This window comes from Muntiacus reevesi, chromosome 1 (assembly GCF_963930625.1).
Source record: "Muntiacus reevesi chromosome 1, mMunRee1.1, whole genome shotgun sequence".
Taxonomy (NCBI): Eukaryota; Metazoa; Chordata; class Mammalia; order Artiodactyla; family Cervidae; genus Muntiacus; species Muntiacus reevesi.
In genome coordinates this window covers 46,740,818-46,762,314 of record NC_089249.1, presented here as the reverse complement: position 1 = coordinate 46,762,314, position 21,497 = coordinate 46,740,818, and the positions used below count along the sequence as shown (strand labels likewise).

At 40.4% G+C, this 21,497-nt stretch overlaps 1 protein-coding gene across 1 annotated transcript in view; it reads left to right on the top strand.

Moving 5' to 3' along the window:
* LOC136168460 (uncharacterized) overlaps positions 1 to 21,497 on the top strand; it is a 219,253-nt gene that overhangs the window by 9,099 nt on the left and 188,657 nt on the right. Inside the window, 6 exon segments of the mRNA XM_065935978.1 lie at positions 3,616 to 3,924; positions 4,005 to 4,322; positions 7,651 to 7,743; positions 7,820 to 8,134; positions 9,373 to 9,703; positions 18,902 to 19,239. Coding sequence (XP_065792050.1) covers positions 3,616 to 3,924; positions 4,005 to 4,322; positions 7,651 to 7,743; positions 7,820 to 8,134; positions 9,373 to 9,703; positions 18,902 to 19,239 — 1,704 coding nt within the window.

Here is a 21,497-nt window from a genome sequence, read left to right as displayed (position 1 = left end):
TATCTGGTCTTATCACCTTGATGTTTATTTGGAGTACTTAAATTATTTACATTTAATGTAATTATTGATATAATTGGGTTTAAGTGTACTTGCCTGCTATCTGTTATATCTTTGTTCCTATTTTAATCTTTGAGTATATTTTATTATTTTATCTTAAAATTCTATTGGCTTATTAATCATATCAGATTTTTAGGTGATAATAGTGTTGAATTATTTTTTTAAATTTTAAAATAATTTTTATTTATTTTTGGCTGTGCTGGGTCTTCACTGATGCATGGGTTTTTCTCTAGCTGTGGAGATCAGAGACTACTCTCTAGTTGCAGGAACGAGGTTCCCATTGCGGTGGCCTCTCTTGTTTTGGAGCACAGGCTCTAGGGTGCACAAGCTTCAGTAGTCACCGCCCCTGGGCTCTAGAGCACAGGCTCACTAGTTGTGATGCATCGGCTTAGTTACTCCGTGGTATGTGGGATTCTCCTAGACCTGGGATCGAAACCGCATCTCCTGCGTTGGCAGATGGATTGTTCACCACTGAACCATTGGGGAAGCCCATGTTGAATTATCAATCTTTAATTGCATTCTACCTTGAAATGATATTATGTCACAACATGCAATGTCAGTCACTATAGTTTTCTTCCACTTCCCTGTTCTTATCTTTGGTGCTATCATTGTCATGCATTCTACTTATAAATTTATTATGAATCTTATAGTTTGTTGCTAATATTTTGCCTTAAATCTTCTCATAGAGAATCAGCATTTAGCTCAGTCTCTGCAGCTTTGAGAGGATCCCTGTTTTCATCTGCTGTCATCTCATTTTAGCTTGAAGAACTTTCTGAGGCAGTTTTGTGTAGTGTGTGTCTGGTGGCCTCCAAGTCTATCATCCTTCATTGACCTGAAATCATTTTAATTTTCATTCAGTTTTGAAAAGTATTTTCAAAGCTGATTCAATTCTAGGGTAACAAATGCCCAACCCCAATACTTTAAATATGCTTTTACATTGTCATCTGACTTTCATTGCCTCCAACAAAAAGTCAGTAAATAATACTTATCTTTTTGTTCCTTGTATATTAAGTGTCAAATTTCTCTGGCTGTTCTTAAGATTTTTTTTTCTTTGTTTACTGCTGAATTTCAGCATTTACATTGTCATGTTTTCTGAGAATGATTTCATTACCTTGTTTGGAGTTTGTTTAGCTTTTCAAATCAGTGGATTTACAGTTTTCAAAAAATTTGGAAAAACTTCATTTATCTTTTCTTAGTATTCTTCTGCACAGCCCTTATTTTGAATCTCCAAATACACATATTTTATATATTTTTATGTTATCCACTACATGCCACTGTGTTTTCATTCATATTTTTCTGCCTTTTGCTCTCTTTGGTTCAGTTTAGATAGTCTCTATTGCAGTGTTTTACTTCCCAATTCTTTCATTCTGAATTGTCTAGTCTCTTGTGTAATTAATCCAAATAATTGTCCTTTCCAATACTATATTTTTTCAGTTTTAGAAGTCTCATTTGTTTATTTTTCCTAGTTTTCCTCCCTGTTTATTTTTATTCTTCATTATGCATATTGATATTAGTGGTTTAAAGATCTCTTCAGCCAATTCAATCATTTCTATAATTTCTGGAGCTGATTTAAATAATTATTTTTTAAAAATGTGTTATGGGTTACATTTTTCCCCTTTGGAAATTCTAATAATTTTTTTGGTTGGATGTTGGGCATCACTAACCTGTCCTTTACCAGTAAGAACTTTAGAAATAAATAATCAGAACACATCTCAAAATCAGGGAATTGTACTTGATGAATCAAATAAAGTTTTTTCATTGGGTTAACTTCATTCTGTTCAAAATGTGTTCCTTTGATGACCAAATGATGAACTTTTAGTTTGGTTTGTCTCCTTTAGTTTTAAGACTTCCTTGATACCGCCTTGCCTGCCATATGCCCCACCTACACCCTACATCCTCAGCAGTAGCTATCCTTTCTGATTTTCTTTTCCATTCATCTGTATCTTTTAAAATGGTGTTTGCTTGTCTGAAGTGGGAGAAATGAAAAAGGATAGCAGTTTAAGTGGTAGATGGGAGGAGCAGAGGGCGATGTAATATGCTAACAACCTATTCAATAAGTTTTTCCCACAAATACTTACATATTTTGTTCATATTGTGGTTTTTCCAACTTGGAACTCTGCACATTATGGCTTGTTTGCTCACTTCCTCCTCCTTCTCCTTGTTCCTGCTTCTAGAATTGTAAAACATTCAACATGCCATCTTCTTTTAGAATTGTAAAACATTCAACATGCCATCTTCTTTTAGAATTGTAAAACATCTGTGAAAGAAATTAAAGACAATAAGATCAATGGAAAGTCATTCTGTGCTTCTAGCCTGGAAGAATTAACATTGTTAAAATGCCTGTACTTGTCAAAGTGATCTACAGATTTAATGCAATTCCTATCTAAATCCCAATGACATTCTTAATAGAAATAGAGAAAACAATATTAAAATAGGAATGTGTGGTTTAATTTTTATATATTCATGAATGTCCTGTTTCCTTATGACTATTGAGTTTTAGTTCCATTCCATTATGGTCATGAAAGATACTTGGAATTATTTGTTAAGAGTTATTTGTAACCTAGCCTGGAGAATATTCCATTTGTACTTGAGAAGAATGCATATTTTTCTGAGGTTAGAATTAGTACAATGATAGTATTAAAATCAAATAGCATTTTCTATGAGTCCTGTTTCAGAAGAAAAACCTTTAATAGGAGATGATCTGGAAACTCAGCTGTTTGGTAAGCTCCCACTGAGAACACACACTCTACCAGGTTCTTTGACTAATCCTAGGATTTCAAGTGAGTTGGCTGGGACTCTCTATGACTCTCTGAGTTTTCTTAATTCCTCTTCTTTCCCACTGAGGTCAATGAAGAAATTCATGGAATTTTTGCTATTGAGAAGACAAGATGTGATGACATAAACATGAATTAGTGATAGTGTCTATATTTCTTCTCTGGAGCTGTCTCCCGTCTACAGGTTGGCATCCCCTCATGGATCCAGCCTCAAGACTTTCCCTCATCTAAGTCACTTGAGGACTAGCTCCTGGGAGAGAAAACCGATCAGAATATTAGCCCCACAAGTCCCACGAAAGCTTTCTAAGCTTTGTCTGGATGCTAGGTCTCTAATCTCATAGCCCACGTCCCTCTGGGTGGCTTCTGTTCTGCCTATCTCTACTTTCAAGTGCCTGCATATTATAGATTATCCTTGGATCTGTAGGTCCTAGGTTGCTAAATGAGAAATTCACTTCTTCAACCAATGCTAAAAGATGTGTTTCCAGTATTCAGCCATTCCAATGATCTGAACTGGGCTCTGTAGTTTCTTGGCTCCTAGGCCAAGGAATTCAGATTTCTAACTAGTCTCAAAGTGTATGTTCTTGGGATTCAGCCATTCCAAACTGACCTTGTAATCCTGGATTTCTCTTTAGAAACCTGCTCAAGAAAATTCAATTATGACACTAACTGTCAAAGACTGTCTATATGCTCCACTTCTAAAAAGAAACACTTTCACACCACGGCCTGTAATGTGCAGTTTCAAGTCAGTACCACATTCACTGGTTTTGTTGTTATTTCCTCTTAGGATTTTCACGTCTGGCTGGAGGAGAAGGACCCTGCTCAGGGCGAGTAGAAGTGCATTCTGGAGAAGCCTGGATCCCAGTGTCTGATGGGAACTTCACACTCCTCACTGCCCAGGTCATCTGTGCAGAGCTGGGGTGCGGCAAGGCTGTGTCTGTCCTGGGACACGTGCCCTTCAGAGGGTCCGATGGCCGGGTCTGGGCTGAAGAGTTCAGGTGTGAGGGGGAGGAGCCTGAGCTCTGGTCCTGCCCCAGAGTGCCCTGTCCAGGGGGCACGTGCCACCACAGTGGAGCTGCTCAGGTTGTCTGTTCAGGTGAGATGCAGGTCAGGCCTTTCATCTCTGTGGACACCCTGTTCATGTGATTTTGCTGAAATCCAGTCTTCTTCTACCAGTGTATGCAGAAGTCCGGCTCATGACAAACGGCTCCTCTCAGTGTGAAGGGCAGGTGGAGATGAACATTTCTGGACGATGGAGAGCGCTCTGTGCCTCCCACTGGAGTCTGGCCAATGCCAATGTTGTCTGTCGTCAGCTTGGCTGTGGAGTTGCCATCTCCACTCCCAGCGGACCACACTTGGTGGAAGAAGGTGATCAGATCTCCACAGTCCGATTTCACTGCTCGGGGGCGGAGTCCTTCCTATGGAGTTGCCCTGTGACTGTTCTGGGTGGGCCTGACTGTTCCCATGGCAACCCAGCCTCTGTGATCTGCTCAGGTAAGAGAGAGGGACAAGGGCTACTGGTACTCAGGATGCTCCTGGAGTGAAACGTCCCCAAGAGCAGAGAGTGAGGGAAAATGGACTTCAAAGTCAGATATTTCGTGGTGAAATATGGATCTTCTCATTGTTCCTTTATTTTTCAGGCCAGGGCAAGAAGTGTGAAGGGGAATAGTATATTTTTAAGCAACATTGCTGCTTACATATAATCATAGAAGATAGTGTGGAAGCAGTAAGTGTAGACCTCAGTATGAACCCCAATCCAGAGCAACAAAGAGAATGTCCCCAGCACCACAGTCACTATTGTCCCCAGTAACTGTGTCCTCCCTCCTCTACAGGGAAAACTGCTTACCTAACTTCTTCTAACATAGTGTTTTATCAATTTTTGAACTTTATATAAAATGATACAGTATGTTGCATCTTTTGTATCTAATTTCTTAGACTCAAAATTATGTTTGGGATTCACTCATGATGTTGTATATTGTAGCACTTTATTTTTTTTTTTTATTACCGTAGAGTATGACTTTGAATGATCACATGGTCATGTACTGATCAGTTCTACTGAGTATAAATCTGAGTTGTTTCCAGTTCTTGACTATTACAAATATGATACTACAACTTACCATGACAATGTCTTTGGATGCAAATATGTGTTACTTACTTTCCATGCTTAACCCTTGGTCTTTTCTTTTCTTTATTTAAATCAAATGGTGTCCTTTGATGAACTCATTTCTTAATCTTATGGAAACAAAACTTGCCAACTTTTTCCTGTACATTTAATGCTTCTTATACCCTTTCAAACAGAATTTTTGCCTACTCCAAGATCATAAAAACATTCTCCAAGAGTACCTTATGGAAATTTTATTATTTTTCTCTCGCATATAATTGTGGATTCCTTCTGGGATTGATATCGGTGTAAGATAAGGATCAGGTTTCATATGGACATCCAATTGACTCAATCTTTTTCTGAAAAAACTCTTTTCCCCACTTCAGAGATGCCTTCATCATAAGCAGAAGGGAAAGTATGTCTGTCCGTTTTAGGACTCTCTATTCTGTTCCATGTTATCATTTGTCTATCCTCGCACCAATACTGCATTTTCTTAATTATCATATTTTTGTCGTCGTTGTTGTTCAATCACTAAGTCATGTCTGACTGTTTGTGACCCCATGAACTACAACTCACCAGGCTTCTGTGTCCATCACTATCTCCCAGAGTTTCAAACTTTGTAGTAAGTCTTAATAATTTTAATTTATAAGAGTTACTTTATATTAATTCCTCTAACTTTGTTGCTTTTCTTACCAACTGTGATGATCATTCTTGCTTGCTTGTATTTTGTATGAACTTAGAAATCAGCTTGTCACTTTCACCAAAAGAAAAGCTTAAGGGTATTTTCATTGAGATTAGATTTAAAAATTTGAGAGGAGACAAAGAAATTTGAGGATGATTGACACTGACTATGTAGAGTTTTCCAAATCATTGACATAATACATCCCTCTGTTCAGTTAGATCTTGAATTTCTCTCAGAGATTTTGCCCATCTTCTACTAGGATTTCTCCTAGGTATTTTATTTTTGATGTTATGAGTATATTTGTGAAAGTGTCCTATGACACTGTCAATTCTCTTTGAGTTGTTTTCGTCTTTTAATTTTTTAAATTTTGATGTCATTTGAGACATTAAAATGTTGGGAAAGTAATATAAAAGTTCCCTTCTGACCTTTACCTGGATTTCTGAATGTTAGTATCAAATTTTGCTTTAATCTCTCTGTGTGTGTGTGAGTGTCTTTCCTTCTCAATTCCCCTTCTGTCCCATTTCTTCCTGAATATGTAAAATCTTTCTGAATTAAGTTGAAGAAATGACATTCCTTTATCCTTAGAACACTTCTAGGAGTTTCTTTACAGAACCAGAGTTCAGTCAAATCTTTAAATGACTTCAGCTCCAGGTGACATCTAATTGCAGCACTGAAAGACCCCACTGAAAGACTGCCAAACTAGGTTTTTTTCCTGATCAATGACTCAAAATCATAAGCAAAATGATTTATATATTCTTTTTCTTCAGCTAAAAGTTTTGCTTTTACATATTGATCAAATTGCTAACATCCGTTGAATCACGGAAAGAGCAAGAGAGTTCCAGAAAAACATCTTCTGCTTTATTGACTATGCCAAACCTTTGACTGTGTGGATCATAACATACTGTGGAAAATTCTTAAAGAGATGGGAATACCAGACCACCTTACCTGCCTCCTGTATGTATATCAAGAAGCAATAGTTAGAACTGGACACGGAAGAACAGACTGGTTCCAAACTGGGAAAGGAGTATGTCAAGGCTGTATGTTGTCATCCTGCTTATTTAACTTATATGCAGAGTACATCATGTGAAATGCTGGGCTGGATGAAGCATGAGCTGGAATCAAGATTGCTGGGAGAAATATCAATAACCTCAGATATGCTGATGACACCACCTTTATGGCAGAAAGCAAAGAGGAGCTGAATAGCCTCTTGATAAATATGAAAGAGTAGAGTGAAAAAGCTGGCTTAAAACTCAACATTCAAAAAAGTAAGATCAAGGCATCCAGTCCCATCACTTCATGGCAAATAGATGGGGAAACAGTGGATAGAGTGGCTAACTTCATTTCTTTGGGCTCCCAAATCACTGCAGATGGTGACTGCAGCCAAGAAATTAAAAGACACTTACACCTTGGAAGGAAAGTTATGACCTAACCTAGACAGCATATTAAAAAGCCAAGACATTACTTTGCCAACAGAGGTCTGTCTAGTGAAGGCTATGGTTTTTCCAGTAGTCATGTATGGATATGAGAGTTGGACTGTAAAGAAAGCTGAGCACTGAAGAATTGATGCTTTTGAACTGTGGTGTTGGATAAGACTCTTGAGAGTCCCTTGGACTGCAAGGAGAGCCAACCAGTCCACCCTAAAGGAGATCAGTCCTGGGTGTTCTTTGCAAGGACTGATGAAGCTGAAACTCCAATACTTTGGCCACCTGATGTGAAGAGGTGACCATTTGAAAAGACCCTGATGCTGGGAAAGATTGAGGGCAGGAGGAGAAGGGGATGACAGAGGATGAGATGGCTGGATGGTATCACTGACTTGATGGGCATGGGTTTGGGTGGACTCTGGGAGTTGGTGATGGACCAGGAGATTTTGCGTGCTGTGGTTCATGGGGTCAAAAAGAGTAGGACACTATTGAGCGACTGAAGTGAAGTGAACCGAACAGAGCTTTCATCTTAGGCTCTATCACTAGGTCATTATTTCCCTTAATTCAGTTTTCTGTTCTTCAGCCCTTCCAGACTTCTGATCATTGTTGTTTCTTCAGGAAACCAGACCCAGGTGCTGCGCCAGTGCAACAACTCCCTGTCTGAACCAGCAAGGTCTGCGGCCTCAGAGGAGAGCGCCCCCTACTGCTCAGGTGAGGGTCACCCAGGACAGAAGACCCTTCTCATTCCCCAGGTCAACGCCCCATTGTCTCTCTTCTCTCTCCTCAGAGAGCAGACAGCTCCGCCTGGTGGACGGGGGCGGTCCCTGCGCCGGGAGAGTGGAGATCCTTGACCAGGGCTCCTGGGGCACCATCTGTGATGATGGCTGGGACCTGGACGATGCCCACGTGGTGTGCAGGCAGCTGGGCTGTGGAGAAGCCCTCAATGCCACGGGGTCTGCTCACTTCGGGGCGGGATCAGGGCCCATCTGGATGGACGACCTGAACTGCACAGGAAATGAGTCCCACGTGTGGAGGTGCCCTTCCCGAGGCTGGGGGCAGCACGACTGCAGACACAAGCAGGACGCGGGGGTCATCTGCTCAGGTCTGCGCTGCACACTGTCCACAGGCTGGGGGGAGGGTGGGGCCCTGGAGGACAGGGGTCTCAGCTCTGAGGGAGAGATGACGAAAGGACCAGAGAAGGAGGCTTCCTCCCATGGAGCCTGTGTTTTCAGTAGACGTGAAGACGAGGTGCTTTCACTTCCTCCTCAGCAGCGGCTGAGGATCTATTCCTTTCTTCTCCCCAGTGTTTCCTGGCAGAAGCATTTTTTTTTTTTTTTTTACAGCTTTTCTTGAAAGCAAGGCTCTCTCTCCAGTTACATGCAAAAATTTTAAACCCACGGTACTAGTTTCCGTTTGCTTCCCTAACAATTTACCAATTAGTGATTTAAAACAGCATGTATTTATTTCCTTATTCTTCTGTAGCTTAGATGTCCAGCAAGGATCTCACTGGGCTGGAATCAAGGCTTCACCAGGGCTGCATCACTTCTGTGGCTCTGGGGAAATCTATTTCTTGTCTTTTCAATCTTCTAGATAAAAAAAAAAAGAAAGTTATTCACACAGTCGTGTCTGACTCTTTGCAGTCCCATGGACTGTATCCTGCCCTGCCCCTCTGTCCATGGAATTCTTAAGCTTCTAGAAACCGCCTACATCCCTTGGTTCAGAGCTCCCTTCATTCATTATCAGACCAGCAATGCTGCAGGCCTCCAAATATTATCGAGAGTCACATCTCTCTCTCTCTAGGCAGAGCTAAGAAATGTATTCCATGTTTAAGGATAGTGGGTCTAAAGATGTGCTTAGACTGGGTTCACATTGTTAATATAATATTCTAGCTTAATCTCACCGTCCCAAGGTCCTCTTCTTAATCACATCTGTAAATCCCTTTTGTCAGGTATGGTAACAGATTCACAGGTTGCAGAGATTGGGATGTGGACATTTTGGGGTTAATTATTTTGCCTATCTCCCTAATACCCAGATCACATCCCTTGACATACTCTTCAAAGTTTTGGTCAGGAAGCAGGATTCAGCTTTCCTCCCTGACTAGCACCCACACAGTTTGGTCTTCCTCTCAGTTCATATCCACTACACCATTGTGGTAGAAATAGAAGGACAGACACAAATGGACAAAGTCAGTTAAAAGGGAGGCGATGTCAGTCTTGTCATCTAGTGGGTATCTCTTGAACAAGGTCAGAGATGAATGTTCACCATTTCTGGAAGAAAGGAAAACCTAAAACCTCCAGCAAAGTTTTCACTGTGTCCTGTCTCCTCCCTTTTCAATCTTAGAGTTCCTGGCCCTCAGGATGGTGAGTGAGGACCACCAGTGTGCTGGGTGGCTGGAAGTTTTCTACAACGGGACCTGGGGCAGTGTCTGCCGCAACCCCATGGAGGACATAACTGTGTCCATGATCTGCAGACAACTTGGCTGTGGGGACAGTGGAACCCTCAACTCTTCTCTTGCTCTTAGAGAAGGTTCTAGACCCCAGTGGGTGGATGGAATCCGGTGTCGGAGAACTGACACCTCTCTCTGGCAGTGTCCTTCTGACCCTTGGAATTACACTTCATGTTCTCCAGAGGAGGAAGCCTACATCTCGTGTGCAGGTGACTTACTGTTTCTGTGTGTCTGTCCCAACCCTGTAGGATGCAGTGAGATTTGATATTTTAAAATCTAAGTGGTGAGTTTAATTTGGGTCCAGAAAATGACATTAAGTGAAAATGTTAGTTGCTCAATCATGTCCGACTCTTTGTGTCTGCATGGACTATAGCCTGCCAGGCTCCTCTGTCCACGGAATTCTCCAGGCAAGAATACTGGAATGGGTTTCCATTCCCTTCTCCAGGGGATCATCCCAACCTAGGTATCCCGCACTGCAGTCAGATTCTTTAGTCTGAGCCACCAGAGAATCCTAAATGAGGTAAGGATGAAACTGATTTTATCCACATATTCCAATCTTGTTTGTTAACATTTTTAATTGAGATGTAATTCTTGTAACATTATATTAGTTCTAAGTGTAAAACATAGTGTTTATGTTTTTGTGCATATTGGTAAATCATCACCACATGTACAGTAATATCCATCACCACATGTAGTTACAATTATTTTTCTTATGATCCCACAAGTAAGAATTTGCATACTGCAACTAAGACCCAGCACAACCAAATAAATAATTAATTTTAAAAGAGAGTATTATTCTCTTCATAGTCTTGACATAAGAAAATGCATCATTTTTTTTTTTTTTAATCCACATTAGGGCTTCCCTGGTAGCTAAGCTAGTAAAGAATCTGCCTACAATGCAAGAGACCCCGGTTGAATCCTGGATAGGGAAGATCCACTGGAGAAGGGATAGGCTACTCACCCCAATATTCTTGGGTTTCCCTGATGACTCAGCCGGTAAAGAATCTGCCTGCAATGTGGGAGACCTTGGTGCGATCCCTGGCTTGGGAAGACCCCTGGAGAAGGAAAAGGCTACCCACTCCAGTGTTCTTGCCTGGAGAATCCCAGGGATGGGGGAGCCTGGTGGGTTGCCGTCTATGGGGTCGCACAGAGTCGGACACGACTGAAGTGACTTAGCAGTAGCAGAGCAACTTTCACAAACACTATATACAAAAATATTACCTTCTTTCCTATATTACAGTTTTAAGATATCTTTCATGACAATATTTTTTTCTCTAGAATGCCTTAAAATTTTTTATTTATTTGTAGGAACTCTCTATAAACAAACATCACTTCAGTTCAGTTGCTCAGTTGTGTCAGCTTCAACATCAGTCCTTTCAATGAACACCCAGGACTGGTCTCCTTTAAAATGAACTGGTTGGATCTCCCTGCAGTCCAAGGGACTCTCAAGAGTCTTCTCCAACACCACAGTTCAAAAGCATCAATTCTTCGGCACTCAGCTTTCTTTATAGTCTTATAAAGAAACATCACTTACTCTTCCTTAAATATTTTTGTAAATATTTCCCCCATTTTTTGCATATATTTTAAAGGTTATATATGTGAATGGGGGGTTATGTTATCAAATCTCTAATGGTTTACTTTTTTGGCTTCTGCCTTTAATGAAATGTTCCATATGCCATTCTTAATCCCAAAATAACATCGAATCGTTTTATTTTCTGCAAATAATTTTAAGTTCCACTAAAGAATATTCAAAACCTAACTTTTTAAAAATCTAATTTTGAATTCATTTATTTATCTGAATTTATTTTACTATGTGTGATTGTGTAACATCATCACCAGATAAGAATTATATTTTAGATATGTGATAGCTTCATCACAAAATAAAAACATATTGCTTCATGATTTCATGGATATGATGTCAAAAGTACAGGTAACAAAGCAAATATAGACAAGTAGGAATATATCAAACTTAAAAAAGCTTCTTCAAGCCAAAGGAAACATCAACAGAGTGAAAAAATAAACTAGCACTAATTATGTAAGGTATTATTTTCCAAACAAACAAGGAACTCCTGAAACTCAAGAAAAAAAATCCAAAACCTAATAACTCAATTAAAAAATTGGCCAAGGGCTTGAATAGAAATGTGTATTCAAGAAGACATTTGATGTCTATAAAGAAGACATACAAATGGCCAATGGATATATGAAAAATGCTTGACATTTCAATCATCAGTGAAATGTAAATCAAAACCACAAAGAGATATCATCTCACACATGTCAGAATGACTTTTTTTTTTTTTTAAAGACACTTAAGTGTTGGCAAGGCTGTGGAGAAATTGACACTTTCTGTGTACTTATCCACATTAAACATATAAATTGTATTAATAAAGCTATGCAATCCAGGGGTTAAATCTCTGGACTTTCACTGTCATGGGTCCAAGTTCAATCCTTGACCTGGGAACTAAGATCCCACGAGCCATAACACAGCCAAAAAACAAACAAACAACAACACAAAAACTATGACCAAAAATTCTGTATGATTTACAGTGATGTCTGTTTTCATTCTTGGTATTGTTAACTTCCTTTACTCTCTACTCTGCATTAGTATTGATCAGTGTTCATCAGTTTTCAATGAACCACGCTTAAAGGATTTTCTATCTTATGCTTACCCTCTTTTCCATTCATTTTTGTTCCTTTTTAAATTAACCCCAACATTCTACATCCTTTAGACTTTCTTATCTAGTTTCTTAATTGGAAGCTTTCTTTTTTCACTTTCAGTCTTTCCTCTTCTCTAAATCTAGGCTATAAATTTCCCTTAGGCACTACTTAAGTTTCATCATAAGAATTTATGATCCTATCATTATTTTGTGTTTGTTATCATTATTATCATATCTTTATTATAATTATTTCATGATATTTAGTAAATTTTAAATTTATTCCCAGACTCAGGTGTTTTTTGGAAGGGTGTTGCTGAATTTCCCAAAATAGGGATGGCTAACAATTTTTCTTATAAATTCTTAATTTTATTGCACTGTGGTCAGAGTAAATACTCTGTATGAATTCAAAGAGTGAAATATGTTGTCCTATTCTGTGGTCATTTTTGAGAAAAGCTCCTGTGCATTTGCAGGAATGTGAGCTCTTGCACTGTTGGGTGCATTACTCTGTGTTACTTAGTTAGATGTTATGTTGTTGTACATCTACTGTGTTCTTTGTTTTTGTATGTTTGGTCTGTACGCTATTGAAAAAGATACAGTATTAATGCCCCATTTTGATTGTGATTTTGCCTATTCCTTCTTTTCATTCTGTCAAGTATATTTCAAAGCTATGTTCTGTTAACCTTTCTTGAATTTTGATGTCTATATCTTCATTAAGGGTGCATTTCATTATAATCATGAAAATTCCCTCTTTAATTCAATTAGTGTTCAGTTCAGTTTAGTTGCTCAGGCATGTTCAACTCTTTGCAATGCTATGGACTGCAGCACGCAAGGCTTCCCTGTCCATCAGCAACTCCCAGAGTTTACCCAAACTCATGTCCATTGAGTCAGTGATGCCATACAGCAATCTCATCCTCTGTCGGCCCTTCTCCTCCTGCCCCCAATCTTTCCCAGCATCGGGGTCTTTTGAAATGAGTCAGCTCTTCACATCAGGTGGCCAAAGTATTGGAGTTTCAGCTTCAACATCAGTCCTTCCAGTGAACACTCAGGACTGATCTCCTTTAGGATGGATTGGTTGGATCTCTTTGCAGTCCAAGGGACTCTCAAGAGTCTTCTCCAACACCACAGTTCAAAAGCATCAATTCTTCAGTGCTCAGCTTTCTTTACAGTCCAACTCTCACATCCATACATGACTACCTCAAAAACCATAGCCTTGACTAGATGGATCTTTGTTGGCAAAGTAATGTCTTGGCTTTTTAATATGCTGTTTAGGTTGGTCATAACTTTCCTTCCAAGGAGCAAGCATATTTTAACTTCATGGCTGCAGTCACTATCTGCAGTGATTTTGGAGCCCCCCAAAATAAAGTCAGCCAATGTTTCCACTGTTTCCCCATGATTTGCCATGAAGTGATGGGACTGGATGCCATGATCTTAGTTTTCTGAATCTTGAGCTTTAAGCCAACTTTTTCACTCTTTTTCACTTTCATCAATAGGCTTCTTAGTTTTTTTTCACTTTCTGCCATAAGGGTGGTTTCATCTGCATATCTGAGGTTACTGATATTTCTCCCGTCAATCTTGGTTCCAGCTTGTGCTTCATCCAGACCAGCGTTTCTCATGAGGTACTCTGCGTATAAGTTAAATAAGCAGGATGACAATATACAGCCTTGATGTACTCCTTTTCTTATTTGGAACCAGTCTGTTGTTCCATGACCAGTTTTAACTGTTGCTTCCTGACCTGCATACAGGTTTCTCTAGAGGCAGGTCAGGTGGTCTGGTATGCCCATCTCTTTCAGAATTTTCCACAGTTTATTGTGAACCACACAGTCAAAGGCTTTGGCATAGTCAATAAAGCAGAAGTAGATGTTTTTCTGGAACTCTCTTGCTTTTTCGATGATCCAGTGGATGTTGGCAATTTGATCTCTGGTTCCTCTGTGTTTTCTAAAACCAGTTTGAATATCTAGAAGTTCATGGTTCACATATTGCTGAAGCCTACCTTGGAGAATTTTGAGCATTACTTTACTAGCGTGTGAGATGAGTGCAATTGTGGGGTAGTTGGAGTGTTCTTTGGCATTGTCCTTCTTTGGTATTGGAATGAAAACTGACCTTTTCCAGTCCTGTGGCCACTGCTGCGATTTCCCAAATTTGCTGACATATTGCGTGCAGCACTTTCACAGCATCATCTATTAAGATTTGAAATAGCTCAACTGCAATTTGATCATCTCTGCTCACTTTGTATATAGTGATGCTTTCTAAGGCCCACTTGACTTCACATTCCAGGATTTCTGGCTCTAGGTGAGTGATCACACCATTGTGATTGTCTGGGTCGTGAAGATCTTTTTTTGTACAGTTCTTCTGTGTATTCTCACCACCTCTTCTAATATCTTCTGCTTCTCTTAGGTCCATAGCATTTCTGTCCTTTTTTGAGCCCATCTTTGCATGAAATATTCCCTTGGTATCTCTAATTTTCTTGAAGAGATCTCTAGTCTTTCCCATTCTATTGTTTTCCTCTCTTTCTTGGCACTGATCACTGAGAGAGGCTTTTTTATCTCTCCCTGCTATCTATGAAACTCTGAATTCAGATGGGAATATCTTTCCTTTCCTCCTTTGCTTTTTGCTTCTCTTCCTTTCACAGCTATTTGTAAGGCCTCTTCAGACAGCCATTTTGCTTTTTTGCATTTCTTTTTCTTGGATGGTCTTGTTTCCTGTCTCCTGTACAATGTCATGAACTTCTATCCATAGTTCATCAGGTATTCTATCAGATCTAGTCCCTTAAATCTATTTCTCACTTCCACTGTATAGTCATAAGGGATTTGATTTAGGTCATACCTGAATGGTCTAGTGGTTTCCCCCACTTTCTTCAATTTAAGTCTGAATTTGGCAATAAGGAGTTCATGATCTGAGCCACAGTCAGCTCCCGGTCTTGTTTTTGCTGACTGTATAGAGCTCTCCATCTTTGGCTGCAAAGAATATAATCTATCTGATTTTGGTGTCGGCCATCTGGTGATGTCCATGTGTAGAGTCTTCTCTTGTGTTGTTGGAAGAGGGTTTTTGCTATGATCGCTGTGTTCTCTTGGAAAAACTATATTACCCTTTGCCCTACTGCATTCTGTACTCCAAGGCCACATTTGTGTTTCTTGACTTTGTACTTTTGCATTCCAGTCCCCTATAATTAAAAGGACATCTCTTTTTGCTGTTAGTTCTAAAAGGTCTTGTAGGTCTTCATAGAACCATTCAACTTTATATTCTTCAGCATTACTGGTTGGGGCATAGACTTGGGTTACCGTGATATTGAATGATTTGCCTTGGAAATGAACACAGATCATTCTGTTGTTTTTGAGATTGCATCCAAGTACTGCATTTCGGACTCTTTTGTTGACTATGAGGGCTACTCCATTTCTTCTAAGGGATTCTTTCCCACAGTAGTAGATATAATGGCCATCTGAGTTAAATTCACACATTCCAGTCCATTTTAGTTCACCGATTCCTAGAATGGTGACGTTCACTCTTGCCATCTCCTCTTTGACCACTTCCAATTTCCCTTGTTCATGGACCTAACATTCCACGTTCCTATGCAATATTGCTTTTTACACCATTGGACCTTGCTTCTATCACCAGTCACATCCAGAAGTGGGTATTGTTTTTGCCTTGGCTTTGTACCTTCATTCTTTCTGGAGTTATTTCTTCACTGATCTCCAGTAGCATCTTGGGCACCTACTGACCCGGGGAGTTCAGCGTTCAGTGTCCTATCATTTTGTCTTTTCATTCTGCTCATGGGGTTCTCAAGGCAAGAATACTGCAGTGGTTCGCCATTTCCTTCTCCCATGGACCACATTCTGTCCGGCCTCTCCACCATGGCCTATCCGTCTTGGGTGGCCCCACACGGCATGGCCTAGTTTCATTGCGTTAGACAGGCTGCGGTCCTGTGATCAGATTGGCTGGTTGTCTGTGGTTGTGGTTTCGGTCCGTCTGCCCCGACGCCCTCGCTCAGCACTACTGTCAAGTCGTGTATCTTTTCTAGAGTCTGCTTCCTGGGACACTGATAAAGCTACTCCAGTTTTCTTACAGCTAGTACACTTCCCCATCATTTTGCTTTCAACCTTTCTTTGTTTTCATAACACAAAGTGGTCATTTTGCAAATAACATTCGTGTCAGTTTTGTTTTATCTTAGTCCATTTATTGTAAATGCAATTACTGGTATTGATGTGTTGGTATCTGCATTTGCTTTTAATTGATCCACATGCTTTATGTTACTTTTTCTCCCCCCCTTTTTTTCTTCCTTTAGTATTAATAAATATGTTGTTATTCCAGATTTCCCTTTTTCCTTTTGATTTTCCACAGCTTTACTAGGAGTGGGAATTTTCATACTCTTCTATTTATATTAAAAAAAATTCTCTATCATTGTATCTTCAAATATGACTTCTGTAGTTCTGTCTCTCTGTCTCTGTATCTCTTCTCTCTCTTCTACTCTTTCTTTTCCTTCTCATCTCTCATCTTTAGGACTCCTCTAAATCACTATATTCTAAGTTCTATCTAAAATTCGTTTGACTTATTCATTCACTTTTTAATCCTAGATATTTTATTTTAGGTTGGCAATGGTTCCATTGCTATTTTTATTTGTTTATGATTATTTGTTAATTTTTTCATCTTTTTACCTGTAGATTCTCTCCTTCTCTCTTTTCCCCTAAATACATTAATCATAGTTAAAATCCTTATGCATTTCTATCATGTGTGTCTCTGCATGCTCATCTCTTTTTTTCACTTTGGTCATTTGTCATGTTATCCTAACTTGTCAAAATTCATGTCATTTTTTTATTGAATGCTATAAATTACATATGAAAAAGTAAGATAATTATGATACATTTTGTAACACCTAAGAGGATTTACTCTTTGTTTTGCTGGACAGGTAGGGGGGAAGGTGTGTATATTATTCAAACATCTAAATATAACCTAAAACTGAGCTGTAACAAGTGTGGGTTGCAGTTTTGGTAGCACTCAGTCCACATCTGATTTCTCTGTCCCTATGACATGGACTTTCAGAGATTTCAGTTCAGAGCCTGGATTCTCTGGTAGCTCAGTACCCAAGAGAATGAGAAAGACTCTACTTTCCAAGTCTTTTTATATAGTCTTCAGCCTCCTGTCCTTCACAGCTTGTATACTGTGCAGATCTTTGAGGAGAAAACGTGCTGTGTGAGAGAGGCTCTCAAGACTGTAATTTTGTCACTCCAGCACCAGGTAACTCCCAAATTATGCTGGCTTCCTGTCACAACAATAGTCCTCTGCTTGCCCAAGCCCAGATTCTGAATCATTAAATTATGCAATGAACCAGCAAATTCCCAGAGAAAAGGAAGCTATAGATCCTTGGCTAACATTGAAATAGTCTCCACTCTTTAGAATTTTAGCATATTTAGTCCATGTTGTGTCAACAAATGTTGAATGCATTTACTGTTTCTTAAAAAACATTTTCCAGCTTTTTAAGTTGTATCCAGCAAGACCCAGCAAAACACATTGACCTGTTGTGAACTCCTCCATTTTCCGTGGAAGTGGAAAATTTTAGGTTTAATTCTCTACTTCATCATTTACTTAAAGTGCAACACTGATAGAGTTTCTTTAACCTTTCTTTACATCACTTTTATGTATAAAAGGAGAGGAGAATACAGTGAACCTGTTAATGTTATTTGTTCAAGGGCTTGCAGGAATGTAACCTATTTCTTCTTGGTGATAGAACTAGAAGGGCTTCGCCGGTGGCTCAGCTGTGAAGAATCCACCTGCAATGCAGGAGACACTGGTTAGATCGCTGGGTCAGGAAGATCCCCTGGAGGAGGGCGTGGCAACCCACTTCAATATTCTTGCCTGGAGAATCCCATGGGCAGAGGAGCCTGGTGGGCTACAGTTCACACGGTCTTAAAGAATTGGACACGACTGAAGTGACTACGCAAACATACACACTATTTCCCCCTAAAGATCACATAACTCCAAAATTTGAATAATAGAGATTCTTGACACAAAGTCCAAGGAGGGATTATATTTTTTTGGGGGAGAAAAGCAACATTCTATGATTCCCAGTGGAATCTGGGCAATGTCAATGATATCATCTCTCATGCAAAGTTGTTCAGTCTACTCAAAGAGATCACATTGTTTGAAAGTAAGTATCCACATCTGAAGTCTGAAGCTTAGAACCCCAAATGAAATATTCTGGAGGTAAACCAAGATATCATAGAATCCACTTCTTTTCAGTTCTGAATACCAGGGAGAAGGATTCTAATGGTAGAGGATCCATGATTGCTATCTGAGGCATCTGACGCCAGTTCCTGACTCCACTCCCTTTGATCAACCCCTTTAACTCTTAGGTCTATGGCATGAAAATGTGTGTGCTTTGAAAGGAATCCATCCAGCTGCCAGCTCATTCCAGTGACTCTAAACTCATTTAACTGCCCTGGGTAGAGACACTAATATTTCCTGTAAATCTTTCTCTGAAGCTATGCAGAACTACAGATCAGAATGTTAACTCTGATAGGACCTCCTACCACCTTCTGTCTCACTGCTCACTAGAGTGTTTTCAACTTAATATTTTCTGTTTTATTTTCTTCCTATTTTTCAAGCTTATTATTCTCTTGCCACTGGTATAAAAAACCAGACCCAGCTGCTGCCCCAGAGCAACGACTCCGTGTCTGAAGCAGCAGGGTCGGCAGCCTCAGAAGAGATCGCCCCCTCCTGCTCAGGTGGGGGTCCTACAGGACAGAAGACCCTTCCCGTTCCCCAGGTCACCTCCCAGTTGTCCTATTTCTCTCTGCTCAGACAGCAGACAGCTCCGCCTGGTGGATGGAGGCGGTCCCTGCGCCGGGAGAGTGGAGATCCTTGACCAGGGCTCCTGGGGCACCATCTGTGATGACTACTGGGACTTGGAAGATGCTCACGTGGTGTGTAGGCAGCTGAGCTGTGGAGAAGCCCTGGATGCCACTGCGTCTTCTTACTTCGGGGCGGGATCAGGGCCCATCTGGCTGGATAAAGTGAACTGCACAGGAGAGGAGTCCCAAGTGTGGAGGTGCCCTTCCTGGGGATGGCAGCAACACACCTGCGATCATCAAGAAGATGCAGGAGTCATCTGCTCAGGTATGGTCAGTTCTTTGTCCACCGGCTGAGAAAATGGAAAGTTCCAAGAGATCTGGTATCTGATCAGCAGGGCAATAGGAGATAGGTGAGCTAGATGGGACTGAGAAACCTCCCCATCCTCCCTGAGTGCACTGTGGCTATGAGTGACGAGCTTCATTTACTTTCCTCTTATAAATCTCTGCTATTCTTTCCATCTCCAGTGGACTTACCTGATGATAAATTAACTTTATTTATTCTCCCAATTAAAATAAATCCTCATAATTTTTTTTCATAATTCACTTTTTGTAAGAGTGAAACATCTGCTAATTGCCACATACACATTCTCTTTGCACAGGGAGGCTATGAGAAGGAGGGACTAAAATGAGGATGTACTTTCCTGGGTGGAGTTGTTTCTGTACAAACAATGTGAGACATTATTTTGCACTAGGCTAGTAGGAGTGGGGAGAAGGCAATGGCATCCCACTCGAGTACTCTTGCCTGGAAAATCCCATGGACAGAGGAGCCTGGTAGGATGTGGTCCATGGGGTCGCTAAGAGTCGGACACAGTGAGCGACTTACTTTCACTTTTCACTTTCATGCATTGGAGAAGGAAATGGCAACCTACTCCAGTGTTCTTGCCTGGAGAATTCCAGGGATGGGGTAGCCTGATGGGTTGCCATCTATGGGGTCACACAAAGTCGACACGCCTGAAGTGACTTGGCAGCAGCAGCAGCAGTAGGAGTGGAGTCTACACTTACTATAGGAGGATATCATTTACATATATAGAGGTGATCCCTAAAGGGATATCATTTAACAAATCAAAGATTCTTATGGATTTGTGCCAGATTTCAAGTTTCCTTTGCATCAGTTCAGTTCAGTAGACTCGCTCAGTCGTGTCCGACTCTTTGCAACCCCATGAATCCCAGCACGCCAGGCCTCCCTGTCCATCACAAACTCCCGGAGTTTACTCAAACTCATGCCCATTGAGTCGGTGATGCCATCCAGCCATCTCATCCTCAGTTGTCCCCTTCTCCTCCTGCCCCCCATCCCTCACAGCATCAGGGTCTTTTCCAATGAGTCAAGTTTTCGCATGAGGTGGCCAAAGTATTGGAGTTTCAGCTTCAGCATCAGTCCTTCCAATGAACACCCAGGACTTATCTCCTTCAGGATGGACTGGGTGGATCTCCTTGCAGTCCAAGGGACTCTCAAGAGTCTTCTCCAACACCACAGCTCAAAAGCATCAATTTTGTGGCACTCAGCTTTCTTTATAGTCCAACTTTCACATCCATACATGACCACTGGAAAAGCCTATGCCCCAACCAGTAATGCTGAAGAAGCCGAAGTTGAATGGTTATATGAAGACCTACAAGACCTTTTAGAACTAACACCCAAAAAAGATGTCCTTTTCATTATAGGGGACTGGAATGCAAAAGTACAAAGTCAAGAAACACCTGGAGTAACAGGCAAATTTGACCTTGGAGTACACAATGAAGCAGGGCAAAGGGTAATACAGTTTTGCCAAGAGAACACACTGGTCATAGCAAACACTCGCTTCCAACAACACAAGAGAAGACTCTACACATGGACATCACCAGAGGGCCAACACTGAAATCAGATTGATTATATTTGCAGCCAAAGATGGAGAAGCTCTATACAGTCAGCAAAAACAAGACCGGGAGCTGACTGTGGCTCAGATCATGAACTCCTTATTGCCAAATTCAGACTTAAACTGAAGAGAGTAGGGATAACCACTAGACCATTCATGTATGACCTAAATCAAATCCCTTATGAATATACAATGGAAGTGAGAAATAGATTTAAGGGACTAGATCTGATAGACAGAGACCCTGATGAACTATGGACAGAGGTTCGTGACATTGTACATGAGACAGGGATCAAGACCATCCCCATGGAAAAGAAATGCAAAAAGGCAAATTGGTTGTCAGTGGAGGCCTTACAAATAGCTGTGAAATGAAGAGAAGTGAAAAGGAAAGATATTCCCATTTGAATGCAGAGTTCCAAAGAATAGCCAGGAGAGATAAGAAAGTCTTCCTCAGTGATCAATGCAAAGAAATAGAGGAAAACAACAGAATGGGAAAGACTAGAGATCTCTTCAAGAAAATCAGAAATACCAAAGGCACATTTCAGGCAAAAATGAGCTCAATAAAGGACAGAAATGGTATGGACCTAACAGAAGCAGAAGATATTAAGAAGAGGTGGCAAGAATACACAGAAGAACTGTACAAAAAAGATCTTCATGACCCAGATAATCACGATGG